Here is a 19930-nt window from a genome sequence, read left to right as displayed (position 1 = left end):
ATTTTGGTACGTGATTAAACTATTTCAACCCAGTTCTATCTGTACACTCATTGTTCTTGTACAAATGTGTAAAAACCAGGTCTTTAGGCTCTCTATTTGACAATTTCACCTATTTGACAGTGGCTAAACCCTCTTAGCTCGAGTCTAGAGCAAGTTTAGCTTGTCAGCTCCAAGAATTGCCAAATGGGAGATTAATAATTTCATGCCTTTTGGAAAGATTGTTCTCTGATTTCAGTAGCCTGCAGTTCCCAACACAGAACTGTTTACTTACTGGCGTGGAACATGATTCTTGCTCAAGACAGTCTGCTGAAAAGGAACAGAAATTGTGTTGCCTGAAGGCTTCCCATGGATTTTAGTTCTTGATTGCAGGGCTGGTTGAGAAACCTCAGTGCACATGAAATATTGGTCAACTAAATCATTACACATAAGCCTTTATGTAAACATATGTGCATATGTAATCACACATATGAATGTGTATTTGGTAGTTATTCTGATACAATAAAGGGAATTTTGAGATATATCACTTGATTAGCTGTTGTGTGTTACTTGAATTTTTTGTTGTTGTTGTTTAGGATTTTTTCTCTCTTTTTTTTTTGTAGCTTATTCTTCCTAATAAGAATTGGGGCAATTCTTAGAGAATAACGCTGCAGTTTATGAAATTTATTATATTTTATAACTTAAAATTATTTGCTTTTTAGGGCATTGAGAGGTAATCCTTTTAGCTGGACAAAGCAGAATGTCTGCTCCAGTCTGTTCATGAGATAATGTGTAACTTTATCAGTCTCATTACAGGTATTTCCTCAAAATATGTGAAAATCTAACTGAACAAAATCTGACAGTGATGTAAATGGAAGTGTGATTGGGCTACTTTTTGGAGATGAACATGTGATATGCATTCTAGAGATTCTGAAATCTGTTAAGTTAGCAGGAAGAAAAACTCTTGTTACAGAGTCTTTTAAAATATAATCAGTAGGGAGTTTCTATTCCCTTTTTCTAAGCTGCATGTCATCAGCTGGTATTTTGGTTACTTCTGCTTCTCTCAAACAACTGAGGCTACACAAACTGTTTGAAATTAGCTTTTGTTTAAAGTGTAAATGACCAGATTTTCAAAACCACCAAGCAGGCAGATCATTGTGAAAATTGCTCCATAAAAATTCTGCTGTATTCAGCTCTGTCTTTCTATTATTTTTTTCTTTTTTCCAGGCGATACGGATTATGGTTTCGATTGAGGAAGTTGATACTCTGGCTGCTGGGAGTGTACATAGCCATCCCATTTCTAGTGAAACTTTGCCCTGCTATTCAGGCAAAGCTGGTCTTCCTAAACTTTGGTGAGTGACTCAGTGGCTGGGTGAGGGGACAAGGGGAGTTTGTTTGCCTTCACTGTCACCCTGAATCTGAACAGCTTGTGAAGGACATGAACTTTCGCAGGTTGTAAACTTCCCCAGACTGTGGTTTGGAAGGCATTCTGTGTGGTTGGTGTAGTGTGTCTTTATATAAATAGAGTGACCAAACTGAAGCCAATTTTCAGCCAAAAGAGTTTTTCCTTCAGGAAAACTGTGCAATATGTCAGCTGTGTTTTTCTGAGGGGTTCCACACAGTTGCATGAGTAGACAGCAAGCAAGTGAAATTAAACCCAGCAATCTAAATTTGCATTTAAACCTTACTTGTATTTTATAATGAAATTTTGAAAAATATCTTCCTCTCTGTCAAAGCTAGAAGGACCAACTATGGGTACATTGTTTTTTACATAACTTGTCTAATTTTGACTGCATGCTTTGCATGTTCTCACACCTTGGACCGTGGTTGCTGTGAGGTGTGCACACGTGCAGGGCAGCTCTTGTGCTTTGATTGTCAGAACTGACAGCCACATAACCTGAATAGTGCAGGCTTCAGTGATTTTGCTTTTACAGAGCTTTGTTAGGTCTCACTGAAGTTCCTGCCTCTGCTCATTGACAAGTGACCAAAATAATTGTCGTGTAGCATGTTCTTGTTGCTGTGTTTGCCAGGTTTCCTCAGTATGGTCTACAATGTGTTTAGAGTCAGGACAGAGATTTCTAGGGAAATCGTCCAGAAACCTGCCCTGGAGGTGGATAGTCATGAGTAGCATGGAGAGTGGGAGAAAATGGGCCAGATTTTGAAGGACTATTCTGTTCCAGTGGTTTTGGAAGCTCACCCCTGAACAAAGTGGTAAAGTGGCAGAATATTTGGAAGAAAATCACCATGGCAGTTCCAAAGAGGGAGAATCTGCTGCAGTGTGTTGGGCCCTGGCTGCTGATTATTGGACACTGCTCATTACTGGGCAGCACCCTCAGGGGCAGGGGAAGGAAAGCAGAGCACAAGCACTGTGGCCACTCAAACTGCAGCTGAACCAGAGCTGAACCTGTGCCAGGAGCAGTCAGCCCTGTACAGAACAAGAAATCCAATATAAACCAGTTTGTGTAGTGAGTGAGGAAGGGGAAGCAGGGCCCTCACAACCAGAGGAAGAGGCAGGGCCAGAGATAATCCTACCCCTAGGTGAGCTGTGAGGTGAGTCCCTGGTTACCTGGCTGCTCCAAGGAAGCCAAGCAATTAGGTTCCAGAACACTTGCAGTGCATTGATGACGTGATCATTTGGGACAGTACGGCAGAGGAAGTTTTTGAGAGAAGGGAGCAGATAATCCAGATCCTCCTGAAGGCCTGATTTGCCACAAAACAAAGTAAGATCAGGGGACCTGCCTAGGAAATTCAGTTTTTAGGAGGCAAGATGGACACCATCAGATTGGACGTGGTCAACAGAATAGCAGCCATGTCTTCACCAACCAGCAAGAAGGAAACACAGCTTTCCTAGGAGCTTTGGGTTTTTGGGAGATGTAGATCCCAGAGAACAGCCAGAATCTAAGCTCTCTCTGTCTTGTGATATGGAAGAAGAATGGTTCCAAGTGGGGCTCTGAAAAACAACAAGCCTTTGAACAGAGGAAACTGCCCATGCAGTAGCTCAAATCCCATGTGCTTTTGCATAAGAGCAGGCACATGCACAGCTGAAGATTTGCAGTCTGAGGCCCACATTTGTCAGGTTAACATTGGCTGTTGTCTGCATTGGTTTTTATGTCTGTGTGAAGTTTAACAGTTTTTGAGAGGCTAAGTGAAGTGAGATTTGGCTGTCACCATTATCAGTATTTCTTTTTGTGTCAATAGCACAAAAGCTTTGGTGTGTTAATTGCTCTACCACTAAATCTCAAGGAGACAGACTTCCTGGTTCTGCTGTAGTGGAGCTCCATTTTATAGGAAAAGACTGAATCCAAATCAGCTAACCCATGCCACTGATGCAGCAGAGATCTATAAAGCAGACTGGACAGAGATGGTTAAATGTTTGTCAAAGGAAGCTTTGTCTTCCCCACCTTCTCTTAATTTTAGCCTGTTCCCTGTTTTTTTTTTGGTGGCTGCCTGTGTCTTCTTACCCTGTTCTCTTTACTGTTCATGTTTTAAATCACAGCTGTAGCAAATTCATCCTTTTACACAAAAAGGATTTCCCAGCACAGCAGACCAGCTAGCACAACCCTCCAGTGTTTTGCTTAAGCAGTTTTGTGAGAAAATAAGTTAAAATTAAAATGTTGGGGTTTTTTTCTCTCTTTTCATTTCAGTGAGGGTCCCATATTTCATTGACTTGAAAAGACCACAGGATCAAGGTTTAAACCACACCTGTAATTATTATTTGCAGCCAGAGGAGGATGTAACCATTGGAGTCTGGTAAGGAATCCAGTTCTGTGCAGTATGTGCCATGCATGTTTATCCTTCTCTTTGTTCTAGACGTTGCCTATTCAGTCTTTTTGCTGTGCATGCTCTCATTTGTGGATGTTTGTATTTTTCTCTGCCAAGTGACCGAGTTCATGGTGAAAAGTATGCAAATCTCTGGGGCTCATCTGAGCTAGGATCAGTAATGCACAAAACACAGTCAGACAACCTGTGCATTCAGAGAAACATCAAAATTTGGAATTATAAAGGTTACAGGTCTGCATCACTACAAAGATCCTGCCTCCAGATCAGACCAGACCCATGGAGTTAGATGTTTTGTCATTCAACTCTGATTTGTGTTTTGTTTTGCAAAATTCATGTGGGGGAAGTTAGGAAAACAGATCAAAGTGTTCAGAGTAGGAGGAAGAAAATTCTGTTCATAAAGCATATGTAAGATTTGGAGAGTGGGTGAGAACGGAACACACAGTTTACACTCTTCACAAAACAAGTGACAGTGTCAGAGCTCATTTGTCATTTCTTTCTCTCAGTGATGATTTTCTGCTCCCAGGTAAGGGCAATTCATTTTAGCTCCTTGTTAGCCTGTAATGTGTCAGGTATGGAGGGAAGGGGGTGTTCCCTTAATACAGACAGTGATGTTCAGTCTGTGAAGGGCAGGATTTGGAGTTTTCAGTTGTGTGTGTAACTTAGATGGGTCCTTTAATACTGTAGAGATTTTCTCTTTACTTGGTACATAACCTTTAAATGGGATAGAGATATTCTTGTCATTGTCATTAGGACATTTTCTTTCCTTTAAGTAAATTTTAGTGAAAGATATGTTTAGAAACTTGAAAACTTCAGTCTTTCCAAGATAGGCTGATAAATAGTGGTTTGATTCTTCACTTGGACAATTAAAATTCTACCTGTTAAGCTGTTAAATAAGTTTTTATTGAAGTCTTGAGACTTGTATTTTGTTTCCCTTGCAAGTGTACTGTGTATCTTTTGCTAAAACAGAACTTCCAGCTTGGGGTGGCAATTCAGAGGCTGTCATTTATCTGGATATTTATGGAAGATTTTCACAAAAGTTTGGAACCTTGCTTTTAAAAGCCACTGCAAGGTCTTGTGTTTGGTACATTTGTGAAACAAAGTCCTCAGCCTGCTTTGTTTGTAAGTTTGCAAAAGTCTTGGGGCAGAACAGTTGAATTTTTGAGTCTCACAGTTACTGAGGCTTTTTACCTCTTCAAGACCTTGGTGTCTGCTGGCTGCATGCAAGCAAATTGACTTTTTACACTGTTTTCCTCCTGTGTGCTCTGAGCTTTACATCTGGGGAGGATTGCTGTGGTAGGTGCAAGCTTGTCTGCCTTTCAGGTAAAAAGCCATGGGAGTGCTTAAGTTACTTCTGATGGCTCTAAGCCAGCCCCCTTCTCAACAACTCACATGGTTGTGGGCATGTCCTTGCTTTGTGTTTGTACTTTAATTATCCAGTTTAATTACCTACCTTCTGTTCAGTCTGTCATTCCTCTTACTGTTCCACCAGTGTTGAATTCTTTCTCACAGGCCACCTAGGTGCATTATCTGCAGCAGAACTGCTGCGAGTTAAAAAGTCCTACCTCTTGTAGATTGTAACTTCTTCAGCTAAAATGTTACACCTTCAAGAACCTTGTGCCTGAAAACAAAACATTTTATCTTCTCCTCAGAGCTCGGGCTCCTCCTTTTCCTCAGATTGCCTGTAAAGGCAGATATGCCTCTTAATCACTGAACATTCTTTCCAAGTCCAACTGCCTTTGATTACTCTGTACATCTGCTGACCTAGCAGTGAATCTGGTTTATGGTATATAAGTTATGTTAATTGAAGTAATTAAATGCCATAAAAGCTGAGGAACTGTGATTATTTTGCCAGAGCAGCAGGAAGTTCAGTAATTGTGCCTTTGAAGTTTGATGCCTTGCACAGACAGCTCTACATTTTGAAGGCAGTGGTGATGGAGGTGAAAATGTAGAAATAAGTGTAGCCACTGCCTTTACAATTTGACCATTTGTCAGCTAATCAGGACAGTTTTATGAAAAATGTGTGTGAGGTGTGTACTCCTGAGTGAAGGAGTTGAACAGAAAATCTCAGAGTTCAAGTAGCAGACACTTGGGTGTTGAGGAGCAGCAGGACAGTGCAGATTTTCCTTCTGTTCACAGGCACACAGTCCCTGCAGCCTTATGGAAGAATGCCCGAGGGAAGGACCAGCCGTGGTTTGAAGAGGCTTTGGGCTCCAGCCACCCTGTAATCCTTTACCTGCACGGCAATGCAGGGACAAGGTGAGGCACAAAACACTGATGGCTTCATTTCAGGATGTGTTTTCCTGGCTTGTCACAGCTTCAGCACCTTCAGAAAGACAAGAAAAACTCCTTAGGGGCTGTAGTGACGGGATAAGGGATAATGGTTTTAGACTAAAAGAGGATTGATTTAGATCAGATGCAGGGAACAAGTTGTTCACAATGAAGGTGGTGGTCAAACACTGGAACAGGTTGTCCAGAGAGGTGGCAGAGGCACCACCCCTGGAAACATTCAAGGTCAGGCTGGATGGAGATCTGAGCAAACTGATCTAGTTGAAGATGTCTGCTCGTTGCAGGGGATTTGGACTAGATGGCCTTTGAAGGTCTCTTCCAGCCCAAACTATTCTATGATTAAAACCAAAATAAAATCTAAAATTAGTTAGGTGCTTCTCCTTTTAAAAGAAGGCACATACATTTTATGGAATGATCCCTCTACATTACTGAATGTGGGAATGGATTTATTGCAGTTACCAGAGACATCTGATGTTACAGTTTACCTTGTGTCCTCTGCTAGAAGCCAGGAGGCTGTGACCCTTCCTGAATCAGGTGTTGGAAAGTACTTCCTTTCTGTATAATACAGAAATGTTCTGAATTGAGACAGGGCATGGTATTAGTGCTTCTCTATATGTGACTCACAGGTGTTAAATAAACCTTCCAGTTCCTTTTGTGAGTTTATTTTAGTAATTAACACATTCTGAGGAAGGAAAATCAGAAGGAAAGAGGAAGGTTATGTGCTGATCTTGTTTCATTATTGCATCTGTCCAGGACATTTGTCTGGACCAGGAGCACTTCTAAAACTTGTAATTGTATAGTTGACTGTTTATTGGCTAAAGTAGTAGATCAGTTCTCTGTACTTTGTTGCTGGATGCTAAAAACCATTAATGCAGTGTGAAGATATTTCTCAGGATCATGTTCTTCCTGCCACCTCTCCACATGTTACAGTGCTTTTGTTTGTTTCTTAGAACATGGTCTTTTCTCCTAAAAATATGCATTTTACAAAAGAGTATCAATCCCCTGCTGGATTTTGAGTGCCAGTTCTTGGGATGTTTTTTCTTGGTTAGATCTTCTTTTGAAGCTGATGTCTGCCCTTAGATACTTTGCAGGAGCAGCAACATTGCAGGAAAACAAGTTCCATTCATTGCAAGAAACAGTTTTAGCTGTGCTGGTAGTGAAGGTTTGCTAACCTCTGCATCACAAGAACATTTTTCACACCAATTCTTGTCTCAGCACTGCGCTTTTCTTGGCACAAGGGCACAGTGTGGAAGGTGTGTGCTGCAACCCAGGAAATGCATGAACAGATGGGTTTTTTGCAAACTGCCCTTGCCTTCTTGTGCTGATACATTGCAAGGTTTAATCAAATTGTTGCATTGTTTTTCAAAACATTTCTTCACTTTTTTTTTTTTTTGCCTTGATTGGGTGTAACAAATGATACTAAAGGAAGCTTAAGGGAAACTTAAGAGAAGCTTAAGGAAAACTTCCTGCAGCTTGATGGTGGCTGTTTAGGGCCAGTATCTCTGCTTTTTGTTTATTGATTAGATTTTCTTCTCAACTCCCCCAAGTGCTGCTGGGATAAAGGACTGAGTTAGGGATCAGTTACATGTGTCCCATTTCAGTCTGCTCTGGAGGAGCTGGAGGTGTCTTGGTTTTGCCATTTCAGATTTAATATGTGTTCTGTATGTTTGTTTCTGTGCTGCACATTCAGTTGCTTGTCCCAGGGCTGCTTTACTTTTTCAGGCTGTATTAACCATGAGTAAAAGGCATTGCCTTGGCTTCCTGGTTTGACTTGAGTGATGTGGGGCTGAGGCAAAAATGTTGTGTGCTCAATCCCCTTAGAAAATTCCTCTGTTACACTTCAAGGAAAGCATGAAAAAGCACAAACGTGTGCACGTGAAAGGTGACTTTTCAAGAAAGTGGATCATCATCTTAAGGCTTGTATGATTCAAAATTACTTACAAGCAACCCCTTGCATTTTGCCCTGAGTGTTTTTGACTGGATTAGGTGTTTTCTGGCATGGTTGGGGCTGACAGCTTTTGGTAGGTAGGCAAGTGCATATGTTCTAAATTTTGGTTTAGAGTCTACACTGACCAAGCCAACCATAGTATGAAATTTCTAGAGTTTTCATAAGTGCAAGAGTACATTTACTATAATACCAATACTAGACTGAAGTTTGAGTATGGCTTAGCCGTGTCATGTTGTGCATGTATTTTAAGGTATGTAATGGCACACTCATATTCCTTTCTGTTGTCTAAGTTTCAGTTTATATTTATAAATAAAAGCAGATTCTTCCCCTGGACTTTACAGTTTGCAGTTCTGCTTTTTTCTGCTCATGTTTTTGCACATGTACTTTCTTTTCCTCTGCTTGGAGCCAGGTGAGGAAATGTAAAGGCTTAATGTCATTATTTCTGCTGAGAGCATCAAAGTTTTGAGAATCAGGGCTACTGGCTGGGGCAGCACTTGTGGCAAAAGATCAGGGTAGGCAGAGCAAAAAGGGACAGGCTGTTCTGAATGTATTACAGGCTTTGGAAAAGGCAGACAGCAGGGTGGGTTGAAAAGTTCATTTTTACCTGCTGTGTGGTAAGATTTACATGGAGAAGTTGACTTCAAAATTGTGTCCTGCATAGCTCAACAAAGCCTGGCTGTCTCCTCGAAGCCTGTGACAAAGCATTTATGGTGTTTCTTAGGTTTGGCATGTTTTTGTTAGGTTGCCTAAGGCAATTGGGAAATATGTTTCTGGAAACTTAAATACTCAAATGTGGTTGGTTTGGGGGTTTTTTAATGTGTTTGTTTCTTTTTGCTCGGTTGTTTAATTTTTTTTTCCTCTCCTTTTTTCTTCATCAATCGCTCTTGCCAGAGGAGGGGATCACCGGGTGGAGCTTTACAAGGTAAGAGGCTGCCTTGTAAAAGGAGATTGTCCAAACAGCTGCATTAAAAACAGCTTTCCAAAGAGCTTGGTGAGTGGGTGACAGCTGCATTACCACCTCAGGTGTGCACAGAGCTGAGAAGACTGCTCAAACAGCCCACAGGCACAGCCCTTGGGGCTCTCAGTGTCCTTCCAAGAGGAAGCCTGTAAGGGAAAAGGCTCTGTAAGTTGTGAGCAAGCACACTTCTCCCATCTTCAAAGATGTTTGAAAGGTCTTTTATTTGCTGTTGTTAACTGCCAGCTCCAGCTGAGCTAACCAACACAGTTTCTGGGAAAAATCAAAAGTTTTATTTAATTACAGCCCCAATTTGATTGATTAGTGGACTAATTTAAGGTACCATTTAAGAGCATTCAGCCTGGATTTCCCCTTTCCTCAAGGCACAGTGCATTCGTATGAGTGGTGCCATCTCAAGTGCAGAAGGTTTTTGTAGAAAACCCAATGAATTCCCCAGGTGTAGCACTATGGTGTGAGTTATATGAGAACACAGCTGCTTCGAGTGCTTTGTCTAATGTTTTTTGGGGTAATTTACTTCATTAAACTCTCTTTTGGCTGAAATTCCCACATACAGTTTCTTGGTCTCATATCACACGTTTCTAAGAGAGACATAATTGTTTTTGTTTGTTCATTTCAGAGAGGTCTGAGTCTGTTCTTCTCTTTATTTGTGTCAGTGTTGGCACTCATAAAGCTTTATTGCAATTCAATGCAAGATCCCCTGCTGCAAAATCTTTTAAATTCAGATTGCTTAGAAAATAGTGTTTAGCAACTCCAAGAAGGCAGGTGATACTTCATTTCCTTTAAGGAAAAAAAAAGATTAGCTAATTTGCAGAAAATTGTTTGAAGAGACTGTCATGTATGATCTATTTTGTAATTTTTCTTGGAACCAGCCTGTGCTGTGATGCATTTTGTGCTGGCCAAGACAGACAGAGGCGTTGGTTTTGGTTTTGATGGACAAGAGTAGGAGTACTTTAGAATATACAGACTTGGTGTGTTTCTGTGTGCATATACAGAGAACACAGTTTACCAAACCCCAAGGTTTCTCTTCCTGGGTCTGATATTCTTTGCTTCTGAGAACATCCAGACAAGCTGCTTAGTTTGCCTTTTTCAGTCAGTGAACACATGCATGGGCTTAGCAGAACCACTCCAGAAACTCCAGGTTTGTGTTTATTCCAGCAGAATGAACCAACTTTGGGATGCTGTGTTTTTTGCTGGTGCTTTTAATAAGCCTTCAATGCAGCCAACACATAAAACATGTATAGAAGACAGGTGAACTCTCAACAGATTAAATAATTTTTAATGGCCTGGAAAAGGTGAGATTGTATATGATATCTTAGCAGTAAAATCACATTGTAAAACTAAAAACCAAACTTTTCAGGAAGAAACTTCATCTTTTGCGTGTCTAGTCAGGGAATTCAATGTGTGAGTGAACTTATAAAAATGTCATATAGAGATTCCATTGGAAACAGCTGTCCTGGACCATCTAATTTGTCTGGTGGGACAATTGAAGTGCTCTCTCCCTTTCCAGTCACTTGTCTGTGTGAGCTCCACTTGATACTGTGTGCCTCAAAGTGGTTGTGAAATGTTTAATTGTTTATAAATCTACCCAATACATGTAATCTCTTAAAACTGTGCTATAAGTAATGCTCAGTTGACAGGTGTAATTTCATTTGTAGACTACAATTAATTTCATTTGTAGATTACAATAGTCCCAGTACCACTAGAAAGCGTGTTGGTTTTATATTTCCTCTTTAGAGTGTAGCATAATACTAATGTTGCTTTTAAAAAAATCATGTCTCATACATAGACCACAAGAGAAACATTTTAATAATTTTGTAACTTTTTGTTGATTTTTTTTTGTTTACCACAGAGCTTTTAGGTTCATATCAAGCAATGGTTGCTTGGAATGCTTGTATTGTTTTTACCAAGGCACTTTTTCCAAGCAAGTTGGTCTAACATTGAGTGGTTTTACTTACTTTTAACAGATTTTTTTAGGATTACCACTGGCTATAACATGAATATTTATAATAGAGCAACTGCACATTTTTAAGCTATACATTTAAACCTTCTACCATGGGCTCCTGTATGTTATTCTTACATTTATGCCAATTTGAGTAATGTAATTGAAACAGTTGTACTCTTTCACTGGAAAACATGAAAGTCTTTGTAGGGGAAACAGTAGGATATTTGAAGATCTTAATGTCAAAGCTGTTAAAGGAATAATCAACATCTTAGGTAGCCTGATATGAGGTCCAGGAAACAAACAGAGTAAAACCAGTGGGCTGAGATAAGTGTTTGGAAAGCTCTGTGCCTGCCACATTGAAAAGCTGTAAATTGGCCATTTAGTATGTCAATAATTTTATAAAATGAATGCCTGCACCTTGGCCTGATGCAGGAGCATGGCTGGTGTGCAAGACTCTGTAATGGGTTCTGAGTGTTTCTCTGCCTTGCAGGTCCTCAGCTCCCTGGGGTACCACGTGGTGACGTTTGACTATCGAGGTATGTGGGCTGCTTCTGCCAACCCTTGCTGCCAGCTCATTAGCTGTGCTTATTGCTTCTCTTTTTTCCCCTCATGGCTATCTAGAGAATTTCCAGAAATTTCTTTTTCCTGATGTCCAGCTGGGTGGGCTGTGGCTCCTGTCTGTCCTCATGCACAGGGTTTGGGAGCTGAGGAGCAGAGAGTGAGCCAGGCTGTCACAGCATCCACTTCAGGCACTCCCCAGGGGCACACATGGGAGCTGGGGGCTTGCCTAGGTGTAATCCTTCTGGATAAGATCTAGTAGACTTTCCTAAGGTCACACAGGGAACTGAACTTGCACTTACTTCCTTCTAAAAGCTCATAGGTGAGATAAAGCAGAGTAAATGATTTGCTAACAATATTTGACAGAAGCCATGACTGCTTTGCACCTCTGCACCAGCAGTCAGGCATCTGCTGCTCCTTTTTTACCTTCTTAGTATTTAAGCCATGGCTGCATGCCACTGCAGATACCAGAAAGAAATTAATCCATTGCATTTTAATCAAGAAGACACCTGGGAGAAGTTTATTTGTAGGAGCTTGCCCTGTTTTTCAGTCCTGCTGGCAGCTGATTCTCTGGCTGCTTGTTGGGAATCAGAAGGGATGTGGGGTGCTGGCTGCTGAGAGCATACAATGTGTGGATGTGCTGCAATAGTGATGGAGCCAGAACAGTCAGGAGGATGGAAAGTTGCTGGAGGGCAGTGATTGAACAGCACTGACAAACTGACAAACTGATGTTGCAACAGCTCTGTGAGGCACGGTTGGGTTTTGGCCCTAAGCATCCAATCCTGTGCTGTCGGAGACTGCACTTACAAATTGGTTACGTGCATGGAGAAGCAGGGAAGGTTTGGGAGCTGAGCTGTTGCAGGTGGGTACATGCAAGAAAGCTGTTGTAGCAGTGTTTGAGATCCAGTCTTTGGTTTTGTTGTTGACTAAATCCACAAAACCTCCTTGGCAGACAGCAGTCACCTGGATTAAATGACTGTGAGTCAACCAGAGCTCTCAGCCCCAAATTGTAGAGGTGCACAGTGAGGTGAACAGCAAGTACCCGTGTCCCAGGCCCCTTTGCAGTTGCAGATGGGCTGCATGGGAGGAGCTGGCTGGTTCTGCTGAGCAGTTTGAGCGATTCTCAGCAGGACTCTTTGTGTTCCAGGCTGGGGTGACTCAATAGGCAGCCCTTCAGAGAGGGGAATGACCTACGACGCCCTTCATGTCTTCGACTGGATAAAAGCCCGGAGCGGAGACAACCCCGTCTATATTTGGGGACACTCCCTGGGCACAGGGTAAGCATCTAATCTTAGTGGCAGTTCTAAAGAAGCAGCTTCTAAAGAACATTAAGCACTGACCTTGGATGAAGGTGCTGTTTTGCAATAATCCCTGGGCTGGCTTGGCTTGGTATCTGTGGCATAATTTCTGGAGGGTGGCTTCCCCCTTTGCACTGTACAGAGTGAGAAGGGCTGCAATGAATGATTGCAGCAATGGATCTGGAACCTTCATTGTCCACAGGGTTGACACTAGAAAGACACTTAGAATGATAGATTGCAGATTGTCTTTCAGAGCAGAGCATCAGACTTGTCTGGTATTCTGAAAGTGTCTCAGACCAGCCACGCCTGTGTGTGCCTTGTGCTTTCAAAAGGTTTTGCTCCTGTCCTGATGAACATGCTGTGTGTAATCAGTGCTTGGGCAGATGCTTGGATGACTGTGCTGCTGGCCACCTCTGACATTTGCATGACCATGCCTGGCACAGGGAAGTTCAAGGTGTCAAGTACCTTTGCCTTCATGTTTTTAACTTTCATTTCCTGCTTCCTCCCTTTCCATGGTTGTCTGGAGGCAAGTCATGTTCAGCACCACACGCTCTTACCCTTGTGATTGTGGAGGAGCAGAGGGCAAACACAAGAGTTACCTTTGAGTTGAGTTATGTACAGATAAACTGTGAGACCACAAAGGCTGTGAAACACATGCTGGGACAGGGAGGTATTTCAGGGAAGTGGCTCTTCATTGCTGTGACACTAAACACCTTGCTTAGTTTGAGAGAAGACAAAGACTTTTTCTTGGCTCGTCCTCTATTTTTTGTGCTGCTCAGAATCCCTTTCTGGGTCAGAGCATGCTTGTGATGTTTCCCAGCACTGCAGTCAGAGTGTCCTGAGAATGGTTCCCAGCTGAGTTCTGTAGTGACCACAGCCAGTCTGGAGTTCAAGGTTTATGAAATGCTCTGTGCTTGGAGAACTTGGCAACTTTGGAAATACCCCTGTCCCATTAGGGTCTCCCATAGGGGAGACCTTGCTGCTTTCTGTCCCAGTCAGGGAAGCTCCTTGCAGTGTAGCCCTGGGATGCTGTGCTCCAGCTGCCTGGAACACAGCACCCCTCTGCCTACTCCCCTGCACTCCCCTCTTGCTTGCTCAGCCCTTGTGGTCTGGAGGCAGGAGGCTATGTCACCCTGCTATGGGTGTGCTGAGAGCCACCTGAAAGGAGTCTATCCAAGGGGCTGCCTGGTGTGTTTCTTCCTTGGACTTGTTCACTTAAACACAGGTCCCTGGTGTCACTTGGGGCAGTTGGGTATGTGGGGACACAGGTCACTGTGGGCCAGCTGCCAGACCTCGAGCGGTGTGCGGGATCAACCTTGTGGCTGTGGGGTTGTAGGGAATTTACAGGGATCCCCCAGTGAGGGGAGAGAATGATGCATCTGACTCCATCTTATCAGAAGGCTAATTAATCACTTTATTATACTACATTATTCTATCTTATATTGCATTCCATCTAAACTGAATCTGCCAAGCATTCAACTGCACACAACTGCACAGAATCTCGTGACTGTCAGCTGACAGTCCCAACACACACCAGGAAACAAAACCCCATCACTTTGGGTAAACAGTCTCCATATTGCATTCTCCTTTGGCACAAACACAGGCACAGCAAATGAGATAAGAATATTCTTGGGAAGAATTGTGCCTTGCTTTTCTCTGTGAAGAGAAATGTGGGGCTACAGAGTTGTACCTGTGCCACCTCTGGAGCTGCTGCTCTGTAGAGGGCCTGTGCCAACTCCATGCTCCTTCTTCTTTCCAGAGTTGCAACAAACCTGGTGCGGCGCCTCTGCGAGAGAGGTGAGTGTGACACGTGGATGCACTTCCCAGCGGCCTGCTGCTGTCCCAGATTCCCACAGACATTTGGGGAGGGCTGTCCTTGGTGCACCGTGGTGGCAGCTGCTCTCATGAGGCAGAGCCTGACCTTGCTGGCTGTCTGCAGCCCTGCATTTCAGCACATTGCCTTTGGCTTTTCAGAAACGCCCCCGGATGCCCTGATCCTGGAATCTCCATTCACCAACATACGGGAGGAGGCGCGGAGTCATCCCTTTTCTGTGGCAAGTACACTGTGACACTCGCACTGCTGGCATGGAGTTATGTGCAGGGAAATGAACCTTCAGAAGTGCTGGAGCTGAGCTAACTGCATGACTTGTGGTATCTGTAAACATTGGGGGTGAAGAGATGCACTGGAGACAGCTGCTGGGAGCACACAATGAGCAGGGCCAGAGCCGTGTGTCCAGCATGGGAATGAGCTGGCTCTGAACTGAGCACACAGCCAGTCCAGGCCTTGCATACAGCCAAGCTGGTGAGGAGGTGTCCTGGAATAAAGCTCTTCCAGGAAGAACTGCCAACAGTCCTGTATGATACCTGGGGACTTTGACCATGCCAGTGCCCACAGGGCCTGCTCCTGAGCAGGCCGGTAAGATAGGCCTGAAACAGGGGAGGAAAAATAATGCTGGTGGAAACAGGGGCAGTCTTACTGCAAAGAGCATGGTCAGCAGCCAGGGGATGTTATGGGATGGCAGTGGCCTGCCCTGTTAGTGCTCTTTGTATCAATGGACTGCTGGTGCCTGCCACTAATGCACATCTTTCCTCTCAGATATACAGATACTTCCCTGGATTTGACTGGTTCTTCCTTGACCCCATCACAACAAGTGGAATTAAATTTGCAAACGATGAGAAGTGAGTTCCCTCTTTGCTGGGGTTTCAGCTGTGGCTGCAGTAAGCCATGGCAAGCATCAATGAGGATAGACATGAGACTGCACTCTGGCTTTTTTTGTTGCTGCATTGCTCTTACTGAAGTGATTTCAATTACTCTCACAGCCCTGAGAGCAGCACAGTGGAGCTCTGTTTTTTTAAATTGTTCATAGTAAGGACAGATGCAACAGAGAGAACAGAGACTACTCAGGGATATCCTGATTGGGTTCATGCCATTTATGCTTTTCAAGTGTACCTTCCATGTTAAACAGTAGCATTGGAACATGGAAGGAAGGTTTGGGAAGGTTTCTTTGCTGTGTATTTGCCTAAGCCACCTTGCCTGTAATCACATTGTCTCCTTTCACTGAGTCTTTCCTTGAAGGGCCAGAGCATTTGTGAGTTTCCAGTATTGAAACCAAAACCAGACCTGGGGGGAGAGGGGGTGATGATTTACAGTGGAGTGAGCCACATTTCTCTGGTCTAAGCAGCAAGAAAATGTTATAAGCATGTCTTTCACTAGTAGATTTTCTACAGACCAAATGAATGGTGCCCAGATAAGGTTTTAAGTTGTAGTTAATAACCCAAAGGACATGCTTGTCATTACAGTTTTCTTTAAAATGTACATATGTTGGTGTTGGAGAATGATGGGATTGCTCTGAGCCTTTGTGACATTGTTTTCTGTTTTGCAGTGTGAAATACATTTCCTGCTCCCTGCTCATCCTTCATGCTGAGGATGATCCAGTGGTACCATTTCATCTGGGAAAAAAGGTACACACGTGGCTCTGCAAACTGATCTGGTGGGAGGAGCTGGTGTGGATAGAACATCTCAGCCAGGCAAGAAGTCAGTAATGGAAAGGGGTAGCCCAGAGGGATTGCAGATCCTGCAGTGTGGTAAATCAGTGGTGCAATGAGGCTGAAGCTACCAAAGCTGCTCAAGGCAGGCCCCCTCAGCTGTACCTGAGAGGGCAGTGGGTTTGGCAGGGGGAGCTGGGTTGGGGTGACACAAATCCCTTACCTGCCTCCCCTTGGGTCCAGCTTTACAACATCGCAGCGACGTCGCGGAGCTTCCGGGACTACAAGGTGCAGTTTGTGCCCTTCCACACAGACCTGGGCTACCGGCACAAGTACATCTACAGGAGTCCAGAGCTACCTCGGATACTGCGGTAACGGCACTCCCTGGGCTGGGCACCCTTTGCTCTCCACAGCAGGGGAGATACCCGGCTGATGTGACTCTGGGGTTTTCAGGATCTCCCCAAAAATGGCTGCTGTGGGTGTCCCAGAGAGCGAAGTTTAGTTAAGCACAACCTGTCTGTGTTGTCTTATATATCAAGCATTCTATTATCATTATAGTGCAAGGATTCCATATCACCAGAGTTTCATATCTCCCCAATGCTTCTTGTAGGCAGCTCCTCTAAGCACTGACTGTTCCTGGTCCTTGCAGAGCCCACCAATCCACTCTTTTATACCACTGTTCTTATTGGCTACAAGTGTGTCCTGTTAACATTAGGCCTGCTCCTAATCTTTAGTAATTGGTCCAGCTGCAACTCTTTAGGGGATAAAGATTACATTCTATACCACCTTCATTTACTCGTACTGTATCCCCTACATGTCTGGGCCCCTTAGGCAGGCTCTAGAGCCACAGGCAATCTTAGCAAGCTCAGCTCTTAAGTGGCTCTCAGCTTATTAGTGATTTTCAGCTCTTTGCTTGCTAAGTGCCTCAGCAGCAGATGCAGGGAGAGAGAGGAGAAGCACTGTATGAGGTTCTGTAGAGATGTCTTTGTTGGCAGCTTCTGCAAATGGTCTCAGTGACAGCTCTTCTCCTGAACTCGGCGGAAGTAGGGGTTTATATAGGGTACAGGAGTTTTGGGAGACACCCTAATAGTAAGGGTGGAGGTGAAAGTGACCTGTTGTCTTACAGAGAGATAACAAGGGTCTGAGGGCAGGAGAGGGGCTTCTTAGCTCCAGTCATCATGACTAGGCATTTCTTATCTCAGGCACCTGCCCGCCAGGGAGGCCTTGCAGACCCTGTGCCTGCTACACCAGGGCTGGCTTAGCACAGGAGTCCGAGCTCTCCACCTCCTTGCAAAGCAGGTTTTGGGAAGGGGAGCCACAGAAATCTGGGAGCATTATCTCTGCTGTGAGCCGGCTGCTGTGGAGGAGCTGTTTGCAGAGTGCTTGCTTCAGTTTTGCTCTTTCAGTGGGAGCCTCTGATGGGTGTGAGAGCAAAGCTCAGTGCTGTTCCCTGTAGCTGCAAATGCTCGAGTGTTTGCCAGGGGAATGGGAAGACCTGCAGGCTGTAGCATGCACCAGAGTATAGGAGAGTCACGTGTCACTGCTTTGTCATTTCCTTTTCTAGGGAATTCCTGGGAAAATCTGAACATGAGCATCATCACTGAAGACTGTCTGCTTGTCAGCACAGAGATTTTCATTTCCTTCCTCTCTCTTTTTCCTCCCCGCTCCCTGTGGGTCAGTCTGCCGTTCTTCCATCCCTGGCACTAGAGGAGGTCAGGGATTCCCATTCCAGTCCTGATGTGTACCCTTGGCAACTCCAGCTTCTGGCATCAGCATCTGTGACGGCAGAAGGAAGAAGTTCTTGGCTTCTTTTTGGACTTGGACAGAGAGGTGGTAACAGCCCAGGAGCCAGTACCAAACCAAGTGAAAAATGTAAGCGCAGCGAAGCCTTGCCCATCCCTCGTGGTACTGCTGAGGACAGATGTTCCTAGGACACTGTGTCATGACCAAGGATGTTTCTTTCACTTTTAAACACTGCTGCTGTTTTTGGATCATGTAGAGATACATTTGTAGGCAAATGGCTTTTGCCACGTCTCCTTACCGCAGGTGTCTTGCTTGAGTTTGAGGTGTTCTCTTTCTAGAAAATACATGTTTTGCCTTTCCTCTTTGATCAGTGGCTGTAATTGCAAATACATGGAGGATCCAGGTAGTGAGAGGTATTTTTATTTAGCTCTTCAGTCACAACATGCTGCAAGTGTTGGAGTAATTGCACACATTTGGAAATAAAATGGAAGATTTTTTTTTTGTTCTTCCTTTTGAAACATCTATGTAATGGGCAAGGCTAGTGCCCCTTTATCTTTCCTGTACCTTTTTCCTTCTGAACATTATTTTTTGCTCTCATCCCTGCTATTTTCTGTGGACCTCCTCCCCTTCTTCACAAGTATTCCTATTAGGATTGGAATGACACATGTATATAAACTGCAGATGTGGGCGTTTAAGCCAGAGGCTGTGAGATTAGTTTTTTGCTTGATCTCCTCTTCCATGGACAGTGTGTGCCCAGGCTGCTGGAATGGATGTCTTCCATTACCCCTGTACAAACCCAGACAGCCATGTGCTGCTTTTACGTGAGAAGAGCAAGGTTTTTTTTTCCCTCAACTACTTTTTAACTCCTTGGGTCAGGTGTTCCTGTTTCTGGTGGCAGTGCTGTTCCACTGTAGTTAAAAGCAGGCAGGGATACAGTTTTTGATGCAGAAATGTCTGGGGTGCCATTCCCCATCTCTTCCCCCCTGCCTTCTGTGCACTTCCAGTAGCACATCTTAGCCCCTCCGACAGCCATTGTTCAGGAGGCAGAAGTGGAAATGAGCCTTTCCCACAGGAAGAGGTTCTGGGGATGCCCTTGCCCTGCATGGGGCTAGAAGTGGGGCTGGTTTATGCCACTGAAGAGCTCTGCACTGAAAGAGGAGTCAGTGACACACTGCCTTGCTGGGGTCCTGCCCCTTGTCAGTCCACACAGACAGTACCAGGTGCTGTAGGTTTAGTCACTAGTGCTCAAAGGGAATTGTGCTGCCCCAAGGATCCGGTCAGGGGTGTACAGCATAGTAATAAACTGCTCTGCATGCATCAGAGTTATAGCTGCAGGCTCATACTAGCTGCAAAAGAGACAGTAGCTTGTTCTTGTACCAAGATTCTTCTGCCATTAGCGCAGTTGTCCCTGAGGTTTCTGACCCCTGATACTCATGAAGTAGCTGTGCCACTACAATACGAGTGCGGCAACCTTCATTTATCGCGCTGACAGACGAGAGATACTTACCTGGCTCTGGAGAGTAACACACATTCCAGTCAGTGCTGCTGCTGGCAGCTGGCTTGGGGCAAAGTGCAGCCTGAGCTGAGGCCTGGCTGGCTGCCTTCCTCCTGCTGGGACAGAGCTGGGAGTCCAGCACGAGAACTGCTGCTCTTGGTGGTCCCACCACCACCATTCCTGTTAGCAGCGCAGTGATCCGCTTGGAAATTTAAACTGAAATGTTTATCTAAAAGTGGTGTAGTTTTAATAAAGGCATTGACTGCTGATCACTTTAGCTTTACCGCTCTTACCTGGCAGTTTTTGGGACATTTTCCCCACACTGAGCAGGTCAGCTGGGTGTGGGGCTGGGCTGCAGTAGGGCTGTGTGTGGGAGGTGAGCTTGCAGCTGGGAGTGGGCAAATTTTTGTGGCTGCTGTCAGCTCTAGGGGAGCGACTCACC

The 19930-nt window shown here is 44.3% G+C and overlaps 1 protein-coding gene across 1 annotated transcript; it reads left to right on the top strand.

Annotated features, from left to right (window-relative positions):
* The first annotated feature begins 1206 nt into the window (after nucleotides 1-1206).
* Nucleotides 1207-19765, top strand: ABHD12 (abhydrolase domain containing 12). The gene is made up of 12 exons (XM_014307702.2): nucleotides 1207-1328; nucleotides 3621-3726; nucleotides 5893-6012; nucleotides 8882-8912; nucleotides 11399-11444; nucleotides 12614-12743; nucleotides 14524-14561; nucleotides 14739-14818; nucleotides 15361-15443; nucleotides 16148-16226; nucleotides 16494-16621; nucleotides 17815-19765. Exons 6-12 carry the CDS (start codon nucleotides 12652-12654, stop codon nucleotides 17852-17854), a joined length of 540 nt encoding a protein of 179 aa, XP_014163177.1. The 5' UTR covers nucleotides 1207-1328; nucleotides 3621-3726; nucleotides 5893-6012; nucleotides 8882-8912; nucleotides 11399-11444; nucleotides 12614-12651; the 3' UTR covers nucleotides 17855-19765.
* Nucleotides 19766-19930: the final 165 nt, after the last annotated feature.

Source organism: Geospiza fortis, unplaced genomic scaffold (genome assembly GCF_000277835.1).
Source record: "Geospiza fortis unplaced genomic scaffold, GeoFor_1.0 scaffold275, whole genome shotgun sequence".
NCBI lineage: Eukaryota > Metazoa > Chordata > Aves > Passeriformes > Thraupidae > Geospiza > Geospiza fortis.
This window is presented reverse-complemented; position numbering and strand designations above follow the sequence as displayed.

Excerpts from the sequence above, each read along its gene's own strand:
- ABHD12 (XM_014307702.2), top strand. The coding sequence starts at position 12,652 with ATGACCTACGACGCCCTTCATGTCTTCGACTGGATAAAAGCCCGGAGC. Across the intron at positions 12,744-14,523 it reads GGACACTCCCTGGGCACAGG|AGTTGCAACAAACCTGGTGC; the intron begins GTAAGCATCTAA and ends TCTTCTTTCCAG. Across the intron at positions 14,562-14,738 it reads GCGGCGCCTCTGCGAGAGAG|AAACGCCCCCGGATGCCCTG; the intron begins GTGAGTGTGACA and ends TTGGCTTTTCAG.